Source organism: Sorex fumeus, unplaced genomic scaffold (genome assembly GCF_029834395.1).
Source record: "Sorex fumeus unplaced genomic scaffold, SorFum_2.1 ptg000030l, whole genome shotgun sequence".
NCBI lineage: Eukaryota > Metazoa > Chordata > Mammalia > Eulipotyphla > Soricidae > Sorex > Sorex fumeus.
Window position 1 is genome coordinate 14345501 of NW_026606087.1, and position 18872 is coordinate 14364372.

At 37.5% G+C, this 18872-nt stretch overlaps 1 protein-coding gene and 1 pseudogene across 1 annotated transcript; both read left to right on the plus strand.

Annotated features, from left to right (window-relative positions):
* Nucleotides 1-532: 532 nt before the first annotated feature.
* On the plus strand, nucleotides 533-9256 carry LOC130025442 (olfactory receptor 52A1-like; annotated as a pseudogene).
* A 6983-nt stretch (nucleotides 9257-16239) lies between these two features.
* On the plus strand, nucleotides 16240-17175 carry LOC130025246 (olfactory receptor 52Z1P-like). Its single transcript, XM_056116196.1, has one exon. It carries the CDS (start codon nucleotides 16327-16329, stop codon nucleotides 17173-17175), a length of 849 nt encoding a protein of 282 aa, XP_055972171.1. The 5' UTR covers nucleotides 16240-16326.
* The last annotated feature ends 1697 nt before the right edge of the window (nucleotides 17176-18872 follow it).

Here is an 18872-nt window from a genome sequence, read left to right on the forward strand (position 1 = left end):
GACACAAGAATGACTTAATGTTACTAATTGTCAAGGCTGGATGCTTTAATAGAGGTTCATATAGTAGACTTTATACATGTCTGAACTTTTTTAAAATTAAAAATATTTAAAGACTACTTACAAAGTTGTTATTGAATCTTCATTGAATATGTGCCATAAAACAGAGGAAATTTTAACTAGACAGTGATTTATAGAGTAACATTTATTTAACTTTACTAAAATTCAGAATATTTTTCCCAGCGACGAAGATACCATGTTGAGTGAAATAAGTCAAAAAAAGAAAGACAAACACAGGATCATCTCATTTATCTGTGGTATATAGAATATTTGATGATGAAATGTATTGTAGTAAAGGGCAGATGTCTGTATCACTCTTCACCCATGTTTAGAGAGAAGGACAGGGAAGGAAAGAAATCAAGGCAGAAAGAAGAGAACAGCCCTGACAGGTATCACGGCTTCAAATTTACTGATGATATGGGAAAGTAGTATAACCATATATCAAAAACACAGACTTTCCAACAACACCGAAGACATGAGATCTAAGCTGCAAGCACTGAAAATTTGTAATGAGCCTGTCAAGTTGACAGGTGGGAATACAGTGGGGGTTAGAGTGTAGTGAGAGGTGGTGGTATTGGTGTTGAAATAATATATACCTAAAATTCAACTATCAAAAACTTTGTAAAACATGATTTTCTAAAGAATTTAAAAATTTGAATTAAGATAATCATAAACATAAGAATAAATGATGTCTATAAGGTGAGAGGTGACATAAATTTTTGTCATTTTTGTTTGTTTAAAATAGCTAAAATATTTTGCTCTGCTAATAATTATTTTTTTAAATAATTTACAAGCCATTCTATAACAATTACCATTGGTAACTTTCAAGACAATTCTGTAAATTAGATACTATTACTGTAGCATAGTTATTATCCTGAAAAGATGTTAAAATAGTTTCAGTGAATATATAAAAGTCACTGCACTGCACTGTACTGTCCTTCCTTTGTTCATCGATATTTGCTTGAGCGGGCCCAGTAATGTCTCCATCGTGAGACTTGTTGTTACTGTATTTGGCAAATTGAATACGTCACGGGTAGCTTGCCAGGCTTTGCCGTGCGGGCGAGATACTCTCGGAAGCTTGCCAGGCTCTCCGAGAGGGGTGGAGGAATCGAACTTGGGTCGGCCGTGTTGGCTGCTTGCAAGGCAAATGCCTACCCACTATGCTATCACTCCAGCCCATAAAAGTCACACAATAAGAAAATAATATTTTCAAGAACCAAGTGAGAAATTTGAAGTAATACAGTTGAATTAAATATTTATTTAAGAATAAATCTTAGACATCTTATAATTAGCACATCAGAGACTTTGATAATTATTTGATATATTTAAATTTAACTCCTTCATTTCAGTAGGGGATAATAGTGTTTGTATTTTATAATATATAACACAATTCTGGCAGAGTCTCCTACCCACATGCCAGATTGTCTTCACTGGGGCCCCTTGGAGGGGGGGGCATTGAGTTTGCCTTCCCACCCTGATCAGAGCTCCAGCAGACGAAGATCTCTGGTACCCAGCCACAGCCATGCTCAAGGCCACTTTCCCCATGCTCGGACGAGCCTCACACATGAAGGAACTGGCAGAGGAACTCAGGTGCATGGGTCCTAGGACTGAGGTCTCCAAGTCTGTTTGGATTAGGACTGGGTCTCCTCTACCCAGATCCCCCATTTTCCATAGCTAAGCATTTACACCGGATGGATATGTCATTCCCAATGTTCTCCCTTCTGAAATCCGACACGCCATTTTGTTGAACAGAACCCAGCCCAGACAAGGTCAGACCTAAACACCTGAAGAATCTTCCGTCAGTACTCATCAATACACTGGCTCGGCTCTTCACATACTACCTGTCTGAATGCAAGGTTAAGTCCCAGTGGAAAACCAGCAGGACCATTCTACTGTACAAGAAGGGAGACATCCATGACACAACTATTGCCTGACCTGCCTCTTGTCCGTCATCTACAAGCTGTTCACTGGAGTCATCCTGAATAGCATTGACAGAATATTAGATGAAGGACAACCATGCGAGCAAGCTGGGTTCCAAAAAGGATTCGGCATGATGGACCATATCCACACGGTATCAAAGCTCATTGAGGTTTCTCGGGAGTTCAAGATGCCACTCTGTCTAACGTTCATTGATTTAAAGGAGGCCTTTAATTTCTGTTAAGAGTGAAGTGGTCATCAAAGACCTAGCCAAACAGGGCATTCAAACTCAATATATCAGGATCCTCTGTGAGCTATATTACCGATTCACCACCAGGATCTCACCATTCTACAAGGAAGTTATCATCCATATTAAGAGAGGGGTTCAGAGGGTAATACCATTTCACCAAAACTCTACAGTGCCACGACTGGAATGGGAAGGAATGGGAGTGAAGATAGACAGTTGGCAACTAAACCACCTTTGCTTTTGCTGATGACATCGTTCTAATAACACCAAACATTAGCCAAGCAGCACAAATGTTGGCCTACTTCAACCGTAGTGTGGAAAGGTCGGACTACAACTGAATCTCACGAAGACAATGTTTATGAGAAATGGATTCATTCCTGACTTTTCATTCACTCTCAATGGAACAAACATTTCCAAATGCAACAGTTATGTATACCTAGGTCAAGAACTCAACATGACAAATAATCTGGCACTTGAGTTGCGCAGGAGAAAGAGAGCAGCATGGGTCGCCTTCAAAAGTGTTGAAGAAATAGCTAAGAGGACAAAGAACCTCTGGCTCCCGGCACATCTCTTCAACTCCACTGTTCTTCCTGCATTAACATACGCCTTGGAGACCTGTATCCTACGAAAAAGGATGAGAATGCTATTTGGGTCTCCCAAAGAGGAATTGAAAGAGCTATGCTTGTAGTATTATGCTTCACTCAAGTGAGAGAAGAAATCTGGAGTTCGGACCTCCATTGATGATAGAAAATCAGGGATGCTGTCTCATTTAACAAGGCTTCAAAAATCAGATGAGCTGGACATGTAATTTGATTTGGAGAGACCATTGGATTAGGGCCATTACTGAGTGGATTCCACGGGATGTCAAAAGATCTCGTGGCCGCCCACTTACGAGATGGTCAGACTTCTTCATCAAGACCTGATGAAGCTCTTTGTGTTCCTGGAGCGAGCAGACGCCACTGGGCTACACTAACACGTGACAGGGACTAATGTAGACGTTACTGGCGCCAGCTTGAGCAAATTAATGAGTAATGGGATGTCAAATGATCAAGTGATCAATTATGCAACGCAATTAAATGAACAATAAATTTTGATTAATATATACTTAGAATTTATTATATTAACTATAATTATTAAATCTGTTGAAAATGTTAACCAGTTTAATTTCACAATGCTTTAATATTAGTTGCTATTTAAATTTTTTAAATATAATAATACTAAAATATATTTAACACAATTTACATTCAAGTCATAATTTGATTGTGAACTAATAAATTTTTTATTTATTATATTTTATGTATTAACACATACCAATAAAACATGAATTCAGTGTGTAGCAGTACATTCACTATCTAGCAGTATTCTTTAAAATAAGTATAATTATTAAATAAATTACAATTGATTCATAAATATTAGTCTACAAACAAACACAGTAGTATGTATTTTCTACACATTGCATAATGTAATGAAAACGGAGGTTTCAAATAACATGCCACAAATAATAATTAGTGGTGACAAGAAAAAAATTCAAAAGTAGAAAATGAAGTTGAAAAACTCAATTTTTAACCAACCCGAACTTAAAATTCATTCCTATTTAAAATTTGAAATCCATAGAATATCAGGTTATTATATAAATCACAACCTCTTTTGAATTTCATAATTATATAATTCACTTGTGTTTTTCTATTATAGTCATGTATATGTATATGCAAATATATGCGTATATACTTTTTAAGAGAATATTAGCAAAATGGCTCTCCATTTAACACTTAATTCTACCTCACAGGAAACTTTTATGCAACTAGGGTTGGAGAAATAGCAAGTAGGTAAAGTGGCTTGTCTTATACTCAGTAACACTGGGTTCAATTCCTGGTGCCCCCATAGTGTACCCTAAGCACCAATAGGAGTGATTCCTGAGCACAGAGCTAGGAGTAAGCCCTGAGCACCACTAGGTGTGCCCCCCCCCAAAAGCAATAAAGCAACTACATTTCATGTATTGTATATATATAACCACTTTTTTACTTTAATGTGAAATATATCTAACTTTGACGTGATTGGATTAATTTAATCAAGATAACACCAAAAATCTGCCTCAATTTATTTTTTGAAGCAAAATACTAACTGAACGAAATGTAGATATGTGTGTGTGTGTGTGTGTGTGTGTGAGAGAGAGAGAGAGAGAGAGAGAGAGAGAGAGAGAGAGAGAGAGAACACAGGCTCCTAAAAGCAAGTAAACTAAATTTGCCTAATTTTATCATTGTAACTGTTCATCTTATTTTAGGATAATTTATACTCCAATAACAAACTGCCCCCCAATGTTGGAGAATTGAAGCAAAATTGATATCTATGTATATTCTTTCACCTTCCATTCTGATCTGTATTTGACTTCTTTTAAGAAAATTGTCCTTTATAACCTTAATTTTTTTATTAATTACAATGCCTGAGCTTAAAAAATCATGCAAAATTAATCTCAAAATTTTGATAATAATTGAGTCTACACTGCCCAAATCCTATGCCAATAATCCTGTTTAAATGAAAGAAACTTTATTTTTAGTTTAATAAAAAAAAGTCCTTTTGTCTTTATGCATTACTCCTAAAAGTTATCCTCCTACCATCTGATTTCTATGTAGTATGTCTCACAAAATTTAACTATTGTAAATTACTAAAAGAATTATGCCGAGCTCTCTGGAAAGAAAGATGGCGGCCGCACGGGAGCCTTGTGGAAAGCGGGTTTGAGCCGGGCTCGGGGGAGCGGCGGGGACCTCATGGGAAGGGGGGCTTTGTGGGCCGTCCCCCACGCCCCACCGAGGTCGCCAGCTGCCCCCCACGAGCAGCTCTCCGGCACGGCCACGGCCCCGGAGGCACAAGGACTTAGCACAGAGAACCAGCCGCTTGGAGCAGAAAAGCAAATGGACTTGTGTTGATCCGCGCCACCAAGCCTGCCCGGAGGGGGAAGGGCGTTGACCAGCCCGCCCGCTCCTCTCTGGAAAGAAAGATGGCGGCCGCACGGGAGCCTTGTGGAAAGCGGGTTTGAGCCGGGCTCGGGGGAGCGGCGGGGACCTCATGGGAAGGGGGGCTTTGTGGGCCGTCCCCCACGCCCCACCGGGGTCGCCAGCTGCCCCCCACGAGCGGCTCTCCGGCACGGCCACGACTCCAGGGCACAGAAATCAATCTCTTAACTAGCTAACTTTTAATAGAAATTCTTCCAGGGTCAATAAGTAAAATAGCAGAAATTCAAAACCGCGCAGCCGCGATAGCGGCTGCGCGACATCATTCTATTCTTAAACCAAGTTGTAGAAAGCAAATCATTTCACAACGCTGTTTCAGCATGTCTGATTGGGGGGGGGGGGGTGGGTCGTAAACTCTAAACAATAATTGTGCATCTTCTATCGAAATAATCTATCTAGTCAAAGTAGATAGAGTATTAACTAGAACTCATCTGCCTCATAAGAATTGGGAGGGGTGGGAGGTGGGGGTCTATTGGGGTTCGGGGTTAAAAATGAGTATTGGTAAAGGGAAATGTGTTCGGTATCTACATGACTGAGACCTAAACCCGAAAGCTCTGTAACTTTTCCCACAGTGATTCAATAAATAAATAAATTAAAAAAAATATAATAAATAAGAAAAAATCTAAGAATTATTAAATAATTCTTGAAAAAACTCACCATTATAGCTGTTGACGGGGGGCGGGGAATGGGATTTTTCTGGGAACATAAATTAATTAAAATAATCTCATAATTTAATCTCATAAAAATGAGATTTTTCTGGAAACTAATTCAAGGAGAGATTCGGTCCAAACCACACCACTAGAAGATGAAGGAATTTAGAAATTAAGAAAGGACTCACTCTCAAAGAACTGGGTGAGTCCGAACCAACTGGGCCTAGATGGTTTTCTAGATAAATTCTTTCAAGACCTCATAATACAGATGGTTCTGATGCCATGTAAACTTTGTGGACAAATGGAATAACCCCAAATACACTTATGACATTATAACACCAAAACTACAACCAGAAGATAAAACTTAGATGTTAATCTCATTTATGATCTTAACTTGAAATTCTTAAATGAGATTCATGAGAGGAATCTAACAGTTTATGACCCAGTGCAATTTATTCCAAGAATTACAGAAATGGCTCAATATTGGGATATTTGAGAACATAATAAATAATCCTGGTTAGCTAAAGAAAATGTATGAGACAAGAATGACTCTTATAGGGGCTGGAGCAATAGCACAGTGGGTAAGGAGTTTGCCTTGCATGTGGCCAACCTGGGTTCGATTCCCAGCATCCCATATCCCCTGAGCACCGCCAAGGATAACTCCTGAGTGCACAGCCAGGAGTAACCCCTGTGCATCACCAGATGTGACCCAAAAAACGAAAAAAAATGAATGATTCTTATAAGACTCGTATGTTTTTCTAATTATTAGGTAGTACAATGCTTACTTAAAATTTTCATTTTAATTAAATATAAAGCTAGCAGGCTGGAGCGATAGTACAGAGGGTAGGGCGTTTGCCTTGCATGCAGCCAACATGGCTGACCCGAGTTCGATTCCTCCCCCCCTCTCGGAGAGCCCAGCAAGCTACAGAGAGTATCTCGCCTGCACGGCAAAGCCTATTAAGCTACCCGTGACGTATTTGATATACCAAACACAGTAACAATTGTCACAATGGAGACTTTACTGGGCCTGCTTGAGCAAATCGATGTACAACAGGAGGACAGTGACATTGATAAAGCTAATAATTCTTATTACGATTATTCATGTGACACTAGAAATATACCCATTGAAATTGGTGGGATTGAAGTCATGAAATTTACATACAAGTGGTACTACATGGAAAGTATCATGTTAAGCAAAATGAGTCAGAAAGAGAAGGACAGACACAGAAAGATTGCATTCATCTGGGGAACATAAAGTAACAAAATAGGAGACTAACACCCAAGAGTGGCCAAGATTAGTACCAGGAATTTTGTTCCATGGCCTGGAGGCCAACCGCACATGCTAGGGGAAAAGGGAGCTCAGATAGAGAAGGGAGCACCAAATAAAGGGTGTTGGGAGGATCCTCCCAGGATGGGAGAAGCATGCTGAAAGTAGACTATAGACCAAACATGATTGACACCCAATGCCTCTTATGTAAACCATAACACCCAAAAGGGGAGAGAGAACAAAAGGGAATGCCCTGCCACAGAGGCAGGGTGAGATGGGGGGGCTGGGGTGTGGGAAGGATACTGGGACCCGTGGTGGTGGAAAATGGGCACTGGTGGAGGGATGGGTACTTGATCATTGTATAACTGAGACCCAAGCACAAAAATTTGTAAGTCTACAACTGTACCTCATGGTGTTTCACTAAAAATAAATAAATAAATAAATAAAATTGGTGGAAATCTTAAAAAAAAAAAAAGAATTATGCCGATTCCTGATGTTTGATTATCAGAAAAATATAGAGTTGTTTTCCTAATAGTGTAAATTGTGTGTAAGATTTCCTTTGTTAGCTCTTCTTTCAAATTGTTTTTTTAAAAAATAAAATCTTATTTAGATAAGGATGCAATAGATGTAATTACTATATGATCTTTGGTAATAATCATGTATATCTCAATTCTCTTTTATCAGCATCATTATAAAGAATCTATTGAATATGAGAATCTTTGACATACTAAGTACAATGATTCTGAGGCATGTATATTCCAAATGACTTCTAATATAGAGATAACAGAGATAATTGGAAATACAGAATGCTGGACAGTGGTTTGAATGTGGAACATGAAGATATTTGCTATGCTCTATTTAAAATTTAGTTCCAAGTAAAATCAAGTAGTTCAGTTTGTTGTTCTCAGAACAGAGATGTTATGTTCTTAGTCCCAACATTTACTGTTTCAACACATTTGCTTGTGAGCTGTATATTCTTATTATGATACTGTGTGAATACCTATACTAAACAAAGTGATGTATCTCCAAAAATTGTATTTTTATCTTCCTTATACAAAATTAAATATGATATAATACTGACATTTTGCTCAAATTAGAAAGACCAAATAGTTTGACTTTCAAACAAATATCAAGTGGAAGAGAATTAGTTGCACTGGCGGAAAGTCATCTGTTGCACAGAGGAGTTAAAAAAAAAAGTCTGTTTCAAACATTACCATCTTCATGCCATCTATGTTGACATTTATAGGAATCCCAGGACTAAAATCTGTGCAATAGTGGATTGGAATTCCATTCTTTGCTATGCATCTTATTTCTATGATTGGAAATTCTATGCTTTGATCATCTTCAAATCAAAGTACAATCTCCATGAGTCCATTATCCTGGCTTACTGGGAGTCAGATATTGCACTTGCAACCATCATTGTGCCCAAGGTCCTTGGAATATTCTGGTTTCAAGTAGCAGAAATTTACTTTGATTTCTGTTTGTTTCAAATGTGACTCATTCACACAGTTCAAGATATAGAGTCGGGCATCCTGCTAGCCATGATCCTGGACCGTTATGTGGCCATCTGCTATGCACTGAGGCATGTTTCTGTCCTTACCCAAAAGCTAATAATGCAAATTTGGGTTGTGCTGCTACTCAGATGTGCCATTTTTGTAACTCCACGCTTAGTCCTGATAAAATGCAGATTTCAATTTTATCACATAACTGTCATCTCCCATACTTACTGTGAGCACATGGCCTTGTGAAACTGGCTGTAGAAGATGCTAATATCAATAAAAGCTATGGATTGTTTGTAATGGTCACTGTTGCAAGACTTTATCCTCATATTCAACAGATTGTTTCATCTGCAGATATTTATTACATTTTTTTTTTCGTTTGGCGCAGAAGGAGGCTAGGTTGAAAGCTTTCAATACTTGCTTTTCTCACATCTGTGTCTTCCTCCAGTTCTACCTCCTTGCTTTCTCCTTTTCACAAGTTTGGTTCTCATATCCCTTGCTAAATATACGTCCTCTCTTCCAGCAATTACTTATTGGTCCCGTCTTTTCTCAATCCAAAGGCAAAGGCAAAGCAGATTTGCATTTATGTAGTGAAAATTCTATGTTCCTAAAATCTGCTTCGAAAATTTCTTTAAAGATTTTCTTTCTCTTTTGTATTTACAACTTTCTTTCAAGAAAAATAAAAATTAATTCCTTGTTCTTTGATATGCTTGAATTTTAAGTTTTATTATCTGTTTAATTTGTCAGGGTTTTACTGGTTTTCAATTTATAACCATTCTTAGTGATTGCTATGTGGGGGAGCAATGAGAGTGAGAATGTAAAAAGAAAATAAGAAACATACATTATTTTTTTGTATAGTTTTTGTTTTTAAGTGCGGTATCTGACAGTGTGTTCTTTAGTATTCCTTATTTTAAAAATTTGTAAATTTTTCTCCTCTCACTTATTTTAACAGACCTAGAATTATTCCGTTAGCGTTCCCCAGTGCCCATGTCTTTAATTAAAATGACTTATGGCTGTTCTTCAGGAATAACAGGTACATAAAAAAATCAGAGAGCTTTTATATGCATCTTTTAATTTTTTTAGTTTTATTTATTTTTTTTAATTTTATGTAGGAGTACTGCTATTTATTCAGCCACTGATTAGGCTGATTGAATTTTGCATGAATTCCACCTTACTTTTTTTCCCCCATTTTTTATAATTTTATTTATTGAATCACCGTGAGAGCAGTTACAAAGCTTTCAGGTTTAAGTCTCGGTCATACAATGAAACACCCGTACCTTCACCAGTACCCATTCTTCACCTCCAAAAACCCCAGTATACCCCCATCCCACACCTTCCCCCTACGTGTGGGGCAGATGATTTCCAAATCACTCTCTCTATACTTTGATCACATTCAACATTTCAACACCACACCCACTATTATTATTTGGGATTTTACCCCAACACTCAGATCTGTTGAAAAGGCAACAGTAGACAATTTGTTTTCTATTGCTGGTCATGAATAATATATGATGCCGCGTGGTTGCAGTAATGGCTGTGCAATTTTGAAATTCTGAAATATTAACAATTAAATCTGGAGAGATTTCCTGCCAAAACCTGCTAGGTACCAAGATCTGTTCCTGAGTCTCTGGGATCATGGCCATTAAGCAGCTTGATCAGGAACCAGAGAGGCCATTTGTCGGCGGCGACTGGCGGTCTCTTTGGGGTGGGGAGGAAAGGGATGATTCCACCCCCATCCTATGAGTCCCCGCGCGTCTCGTCACTGTGCGCCCAAACCTGACTGTCCAGTGGTCTCTGGCAGATGGTGGCCACCGAGCTGCCAAGGGGGAGCAGGCCGAGGCACAAAACCTATTCCCACCTGGGGCGGCCCAGAGCTGGTAACCTACTTCATGGCCCACACACATTTCTGCCAAAAGCCATTGGATTTCAAGATTTGTTTCTGAGACTCTGTGATCATGGCTGTTAAGTTACTTGATCAGGAACCAGAGAGGCCATTTGTGGGCGGTGACTCAGGGTCTTGTTGGGATGGGGAGGAAAGGGCCGGCTCCACTCCCATCCCGTGAAGCCCTGCATGTCTCGTCACTGAGGACCCAAACCTCACTGTCCAATGGCCTCTGGAAGATGGTGGCCACTGAACCACCTAGAGGGAGCAGGAGAGGGACAACACCCTTTCCGCCTTGGGGTAGCCTGGCAACAGTAACCTACTGAGTGACCCACACACGCATTTATGCCAAAAGCCGCTGGGTTTTGAGATTTGTTTCTGAGTTCCTGGGATCATGGCCATTAAGCAGCTTGATCAGGAGTCAGAGAGGCCATTCATGGGCGGCGACTCGGGGTCTCGTTGGCATGGGGAGGAAAAGGTCAGCTCCACCCCCATCCCATGAGGCCCAAACCTGACTTCCTGTAGCCTCTGGAGGGTGATGGCCACCGGGCAGCCAGGGGGATCAGGCCAAGGCACAAAACCTATTCCCACGTGGGGTGGCCCAGCACTGGTAGCCTAATCCAGGGATCGGACACATTTCTGCCAAAAGCTGTTGGGTTTTGAGATTTGTTTCTGAGTCTCTGGGATCATGGCCGCTAAGTAGTTCAATCATGAACCAGAGAGGCCATGCCTCCAATTATATAGCTGAGCCTGAGGTGGTTTGTGGGTGTGTCTCCCACATACCTAACTTTTGGCCATTGACTTTTTTGGAAAACTTTGACCCAAGGTTTTGGGGTCTGGCCAAATGCACAGCAGTAATTTTGGGGTGTCTAGAAGTCTGAAGGCACCATGAGGCTGCTAATGCACTCGCCTCACAGGTACAGATTGACCTGCTGGCGGCACCATACCCCTATATATGCATTTTTTAAAATCAAAATGAGATCATACATAAGTTTAGAAAAACATTTACAGATTCGTTCAGGTGTTTCATAGCACAAAAATAATGAGATTTCAAAGATTACAGTATTAAACAACATTTTTTCTTCTTCCCTCATCATTTACTTCTCTGTGAATTGATCAACGTTTTAACAACTTGAATATTTTAAAATTGTAGTAGAGAATAGTGTCATGATGGTAAATTGTAGCTTTATATTTATGAAAGAGTGAGAGAGAGAGAAATGGTGTGTTAAGAATGAAAATAAAGTAAAAAAATAAATGTACACTTCTAAGGGACCAAAAAGATTTGTTATTAAACTTCATGGACCAATTAGGTATCTGACAGTTATTTACAGAGTCAAATTGCTCACATTGTAGAGGGAGTCAGCAAGGATGCTTCTCCCTGAGGACTATATACTAAGTCAGTTCTTAGGCCATCGCATTTCATGAGAGAAGTAAAACTCAGTCCTCTGGAGAACATAAGAACCCTTGCCCCAGAGAACCAGGGAAGAGGTATAAATAGATTGACACAGACTTTCTATTTGCTTCTTGAGTATCTTCTCACTTTTATTTATTTTTTTTTACTGTATTGGGCAATTAAAAAAAATTTAAGACGACAGAAAGTAGGAAAGGTAAGTAGAAAGAACATGTTCTCACAATATACATGTTCTGTGTACTTGTGTACAGAAACATTCCAGAAAAAGTAAGCTGAAACACTGGTGAAGCTGATTGTTTTCTGTAATACTTAAATCAGGTTGCATCTCCTCATCCTTGAGTACTGTTTGTGACTTTAAATGGCCTTTATCTGCAATTGTGGTGTCTCTGCCTTCTGTCATTACAAAGATTTGAAAGAACACAAACATTTGGAGTGTGTTCATGTCTAAGTTAGTGCTGATATAAATCAATAATGGTTTATATTAATTAGGTTTAAGCCAAATGGTTATTTTTTTGTGCTTTGCAGATCTTTAAGAACAAGGCTCAAAAGTTGTTAGTTTCATAATTTAAAATATTGCATATATGTATATAAATATATATGTGCAGAAAAATTTCCATAGAATCTGATTATATTAATAAATGGCTGTTAGGCACTGATTAAGAAGTTGGAACTCAGTTATTTTATATTCATTTTCTACATATCAATGATGTATTAGTGATGGGGACAAGAGACATAAGTGCAGACTAAAATACTGAAGCATTTGAACCTTTAAAAAATGACACTATAGGTCCAGAGAAATAGTGGATGGGTTAAGGTAGTTGCTTCGCTGAGAACAGCTGACCTTGGTTTGATTTCTGGTACCATGGAATCTCTGCAGCACTGCTTTGAGTAATAAGTGAGCACAGATCAAGGAGAAAGCCCTGAACACCACCTGACATAACCCACAAGCATCCCCCTTGGCAAAAGGACAGATTTGTGATGAGAATTATGGTTGGTACTCCATGTCCATTCAGGAAATAAAATTTGTTCTTTATATGTATTCTAAAACAGTTTATAATGCTTGGTGACCATATCCTTCAGAAAATTAATTTTCTACAAATGAAAGCTATTCATTTGGGTCTTAATGGTAAATTTGCAATAGCTCTAACTTTTGTTGTTGGTGAACAGCATATATCTGATCTACTTAGATAAAATACTCAACTACTAAATTTATAATTGACTCACATTTTTAATTGATGCTTATAGTGAACTTCAAATTAAATATTTTTTTAAATAATCAGATAGGCAGATTAGAGTAAGCTGGTATTTGAACAATTTGATGTTAACTTAAAATCAATCTACTTCTATAACCACTCTATGTCTCTGAATATTCTCTGAATATGTTCATTATTTATTCAATATATGCCAAATAGTAGTATAAAATAGTATTACAGAGACCTAGGTCTATATTAGGTAAGTGGTTCTGATAATTAGAGATAAAACAGAACCAATCAAGGGGGAAAGCATTCCTGGTGTGCTTAAAGATCTCCAGTATAGTTAAAAGAAAATTGAAAACATTTGGTTTCTTTTTTTCCCATCTTCATTTCTGCTTTGTCACCTAGATTCTTGCCTCTCCCATGTATAAAGCTTATATGTGAAGACTACCTTACCGTAAGTTTCCTCCCCTAAACTGCATTACCTTTGTACGTGGCTCTGAAACAGATTTGTCTCAGGCATGCACCGAATTTAGCGTTTTATCTTGTTTTCTACTATGTTTAAATACAATTTAAAGAAATGTGAGTTCCTGGGTCAGGAGTGAACTACAAGCTCTCTAAAACCCTAAGATTTATATGTAGTGGTTAGAAAAGATGAAGTCATAAAATTTACATACAAGTGGTACTACTTGGAAAGTACCATGTTAAGCAAAATGAGTCAGAAAACGAGGAATAGACATAGAAAGATTGCATTCATCTGGGGAACATAAAGTAACAAAATAGGAGACTAACACCCAAGAATGGCCGAGATTAGTACCAGGAATTTTGCTCCATGGCTTGGAGGCCAGCCACACGTGCTAGGGGAAAAGGCAGCTCAGATAGAGAAGGGAGTACCAAACAAAGGGTGTTGGGAGGATCCTTCCAGGATGGGAGAAGCATGCTGAAAGTAGACTATAGACCAAACATGATTGCCACTCAATGCCTCTTTTGCAAACCACAACAGCCAAAAGAAGAGAGAGAACAGAGGGGAATGTCCTGCCACAGAGGCACGGTGGGGTGGGAAGGATGGGGGGGTGGGAGGGATACTGGGATCCGTGGTGGTGGGAAATGGGCACTGGTGGAGGGCTGGGTATTTGATCATTGTATAATTGAAACCCAAGCAAAAAATTTGTAAGTCTACAACTGTACCTCATGGTGTCTCACTAATAATTTTTTTAAAAAAATAATTAATTTTAGCCATTTATTCAACTATTAAACAATAGATTTGTGAAATTAACACAAATACATACACTCAAATATCTCAAGATTTTTAGTTGCATTTTTAAAAGAATAATTTGTCAACTTATATATAAAAACAAATGTTTTAAACATTTGAATATTACCTATTCTAAGAAATAATTGAAAATCTGGTATCTGGACATTTTAGTTACATAAAATAATGTCATATATGGTTGTAGTGAATAAAATAAAGCAAAGTAAAAGTGTACTACACAGTGGTAATTATATTGAATGGAATGGAATTGAGGTATAAAAAGATAGTAATTTTTTAAACTCATATGATACCTCAGGAATATAAATGTCATCTGAGAAAAGAAACTTGGGGATATACTTAGAACCTCTTTAATTTCATCTCTGCCTATACTTAATTTATGTTTGTTAACATAAGTTTATGAGCACACACAATTATATGTATACCTATTTATACAACCTTCCCTAAAGTTTTTCTATCCAATTTTTCATTAATATCTCTCTTCACTATTCACATTGTTTGAAACTATAAAAATAAAATAGTATTCAGAAAATTATATTCCCTTCCTTTAAATAAGGAAATGTGAAAACATGCTTGAAGACTTGCTATATAATGGCAAAATAGTACTAATATATGATGTGGTGGTATTTCCAAAAACAAAGTATGGTATTCAATATTCAATAGGTAAACTGAATTGAATAGGATATTTTCTTTTGTCACATATTGAATATATCCATTTAAGTACACATATTAAATATATATAAATATTAAATATGGAGTGATAGCACAGCGGTAGGGCATTTGCCTTGTGCGCAGCAAGCCCGGCCGAGCTGGGTTCGATTCCTCTGCCCCTCTTGGAGAGCCTGGCAAGCTATCGAGAGTATTCAATATGCCAAACACAGTAACAAGAAGTCTCACAATGAAGACATTAGTGGGCCCGCTCGAGCAGATTGATGAACAACGGGAAGACAGTGTGTTTTTGTCTGTTATATCCATTCAATAAATCAATTAAGTTTGTCCACAAAAATTGTTTTAATATTCATTCTGCCTTTAACAGAATTTAATTGATCTATGTATTCTGAATTTGCTATTCCTAAAAATGATTAGTGGCAAAATCAGTTGTCGAAAAGGACATATCTGGTATGTGGTTTGAAATATATTTTGTCAAAATCACATTCTGTTTCCTTAATAGTACATAATTCAGTTTCATGTGTTTATTTAACCTAAGGAAATGCTCTATGAAAAATATTATGATATTGTTTGGTATCTAGCTTTATTTTTGGAGACAGTATTTGTTGTTGTTGTTGTTGTTGTTGTTGCTGCTGCTCTGGTCACACTCAGCAATGCTCAGTACTTACTCCTGAATCTATGCTCAGGTATCACGCCAGGCAGTGACCAGGGGAACATATAGGATGCTGGAGATTGAACTGAGGTCAGATGTGTGCAAGTCACCCCACTATGCTGTTGCTCCAACACCAATGAGGAAGTATTTGTAAGTGCTGGAGATAAGAAATTTAAAATTTACCTGTTTGTCTTTGAATTAATTGGGATCTGAGATTTTTGTGAAGATTAAATGAGTTAATACATGTAAAACATTATGACTAATCTTTAACACTTATTAAATTTTATCTGCTATCTTTTTAAAAATACATATTTAATTCTTTCATGGATAAAACTAGAGCAATTTCAGGCTACTTAATCCATTTTACTGTCCTTTCACAGAGAAGACAGGAAGGGAAAAAGCACCTGATCAGACATCATTCAACCTAAGGTGGTGTTCCTGCATCTCACCAGCCTTTCATTAAAGAAACGCAGCACACAATATCTGGCCACAGATGGCTCCTCCCCTTCAGAATCACACCAATCCTCAGGATTTGTGGTATGTTCTGACTGGAATCCCAGGACTGGAAGATTTTCACGTCTGGATTGCTATCCCTATCTGTTCGATGTACATTGTGGCTGTCTTTGGCAATATCTTCTTGATCTTTCTAATTGTGACTGAGCGCAGTCTCCATGAGCCCATGTATCTCTTTCTTTCCATGCTGGCCTTAGCAGATGTCATGCTTTCTACCACCACAGCGCCAAAGATCCTGGCCATCTTCTGGTTCCATGCCAGGAATATATCCTTTGGTAGTTGTGTGACCCAGATGTTCTTCATTCATTTTATCTTTGCAGTGGAATCTGCTATTCTCTTAGCAATGGCTTTTGACCGCTATGTGGCCATCTGCTACCCACTGCGATATACTACTATCTTAACCTCCTCAGTCATTGGCAAGATAGGCATAGCAGCTGTTATCCGGGGTTGTATGATCTGCTTTCCATTCATCTTCCTGGTATACCGACTTACATACTGTGGCAAAAACATTATTTCCCATTCCTACTGTGAGCACATGGGTATTGCCAGACTGGCCTGTGATAATATCAAAGCTAATATTGTTTATGGCCTGACTGTGGCTCTAGGGACTACAGGACTGGATATATTGCTTATCATTACTTCCTACTCACTGATACTTCATACAGTGTTTAAGATACCTTCTTGGTCTGCCAGATTCAAGGCCCTTAATACATGTGGCTCCCACTTCTGTGTCATACTCATGTTCTATGTCCCAGCATTCTTTTCATTTTTTGCCCATCGTTTTGGTGGCAAAACAATCCCTCACCACGTTCATATACTAATTGCCAACCTCTATGTAGTAGTGCCCCCTATGCTAAACCCCATCATTTATGGGGTGAAAACCAAACAGATTCAAGATAGAGCAGTTTTGCTTTTCTCTTCCATTAGTACATGCTGTTAAAAATAATAATAATGCTAAGGATTAAATATTTCTGAAGACAAGAAATATATATCTACACTTAAAACTATGTTTCAGTGTTGGATTGTCATAAATGTAACTTATATAAAACACTCAAATATACTTTTAAGATTGATATCTCCCAGAACTTCAAATGTCTTGATGTGTGTGTGTGTGTGTGTGTGTGTGTGTGTGTGTGTGTGTGTGTTTTGTAAGGACCAGACCCAGTGGTATTCAGGGCTCTTGTTCAGGGTTTCATTCTGGCAGGGCTCAGGGTCCATATGGGGTGCAGAGGGTTGAATCCATGTTTACCATAAACAAGGTAAGCTCCCATCCCTCTACTATAGCACTGGCCCTAACATGTAAAGATTTTGAAGAAGATTAACTTCAATGAATGAAATTCTTAGTTCTCCTTTATATCCTGTTATTATGCATATTTTATTTAATTTCAGTGACATTAAAATAATGCTGAATAAAATGTTAATATATTCTTGTATTATATTATTATATATTGTATATATATTATATATATATTGTTTTACCAATATGAAGAGTTCCTTTGTAGAAGTTAGAAGTGGAAGCAATGGATCTTTAGTTTTAAGTATATATAGAAATTCTACCACAATATTAAACATTCCAAATATAATCAGTTAATAAATACATGAACAGGTAGTAGGAAGTCATTAAGTGACATATCTTTTCTGTTTCTAAGCAATTAAATATGGGTTTGAAGAAAATTTTTTGATTTACTGATAATTCAGATGGTCAACAATATAAAAAACATATAGCATATTTATTTAATGGTTGAAGGATGAACCATGACAAATAATTTCCCACCTGAGACCATATTGATAACTTAATTTTTTTTAGGGTTATTTGGGCCACACTCTACAGTAGTTGTCAGGGCTTACTCTTGGCTCTGTGCTCAGGAATCACTCCTGATGTTGTTCAGGTGGCCATACGTGGTTTGAACTAGAGGGTTTGAACCTGGCTTGGTTGCCTGAGATCCCATTCCCTTTTCCCTCTATTATCTCTCTAACCATTAATACCTTCTTTGTGTGAGTTGGAATTTTCAGCTCAAATAATCACACTCTCTGAAAATGAATAGAGACATTACTAGGGATCTGTAGGATAGAAAATGTCTATACCTAGCCAAAACAGACCAAAAAAGCTGAACAACTAAACAGAATATTTAGAAACAATCATTTAAAAGGTTATTACTTAAATAAATATAATTTTTATAAGCTTGTCTATACATAATATTTTAATTCATATCATAACAATATTCTTAGAGTTCTCCTTTTATTCTTGCAATACTTGAGGATATAAAATCTGATCTACTTAGGTTTACATAAAGAATAAACCTTGAAATTATAACTTGAAATTTTGAAACTTCTCAAGATCAATGTGTACATATGTGTGTTTATCTAAGTTAGAGTTAATGAGACACTTTTATGTTAGAAATTCTGTTTTTTCATTAGACATAATGGTATAAAATTGGCCTATAATGTTAATATTTGTTCTGGATGGCAATATTAAAATGTTTTAATATTTTCTTTATGTTTAATGACTTAAATCAATATTCAATATTGTAACTAGTATTCCAGGTAACAATGACTAAAGAAGATGAACTATCAGAAGATTTAAGAAAATTAAAACGTTTCATTAGGAAAGTTTTAAATACATGTAAAAATTTTAAG

Coding starts and splice junctions, on each gene's coding strand:
- LOC130025246 (XM_056116196.1), top strand. CDS start 16,327: ATGTACATTGTGGCTGTCTTTGGCAATATCTTCTTGATCTTTCTAATT.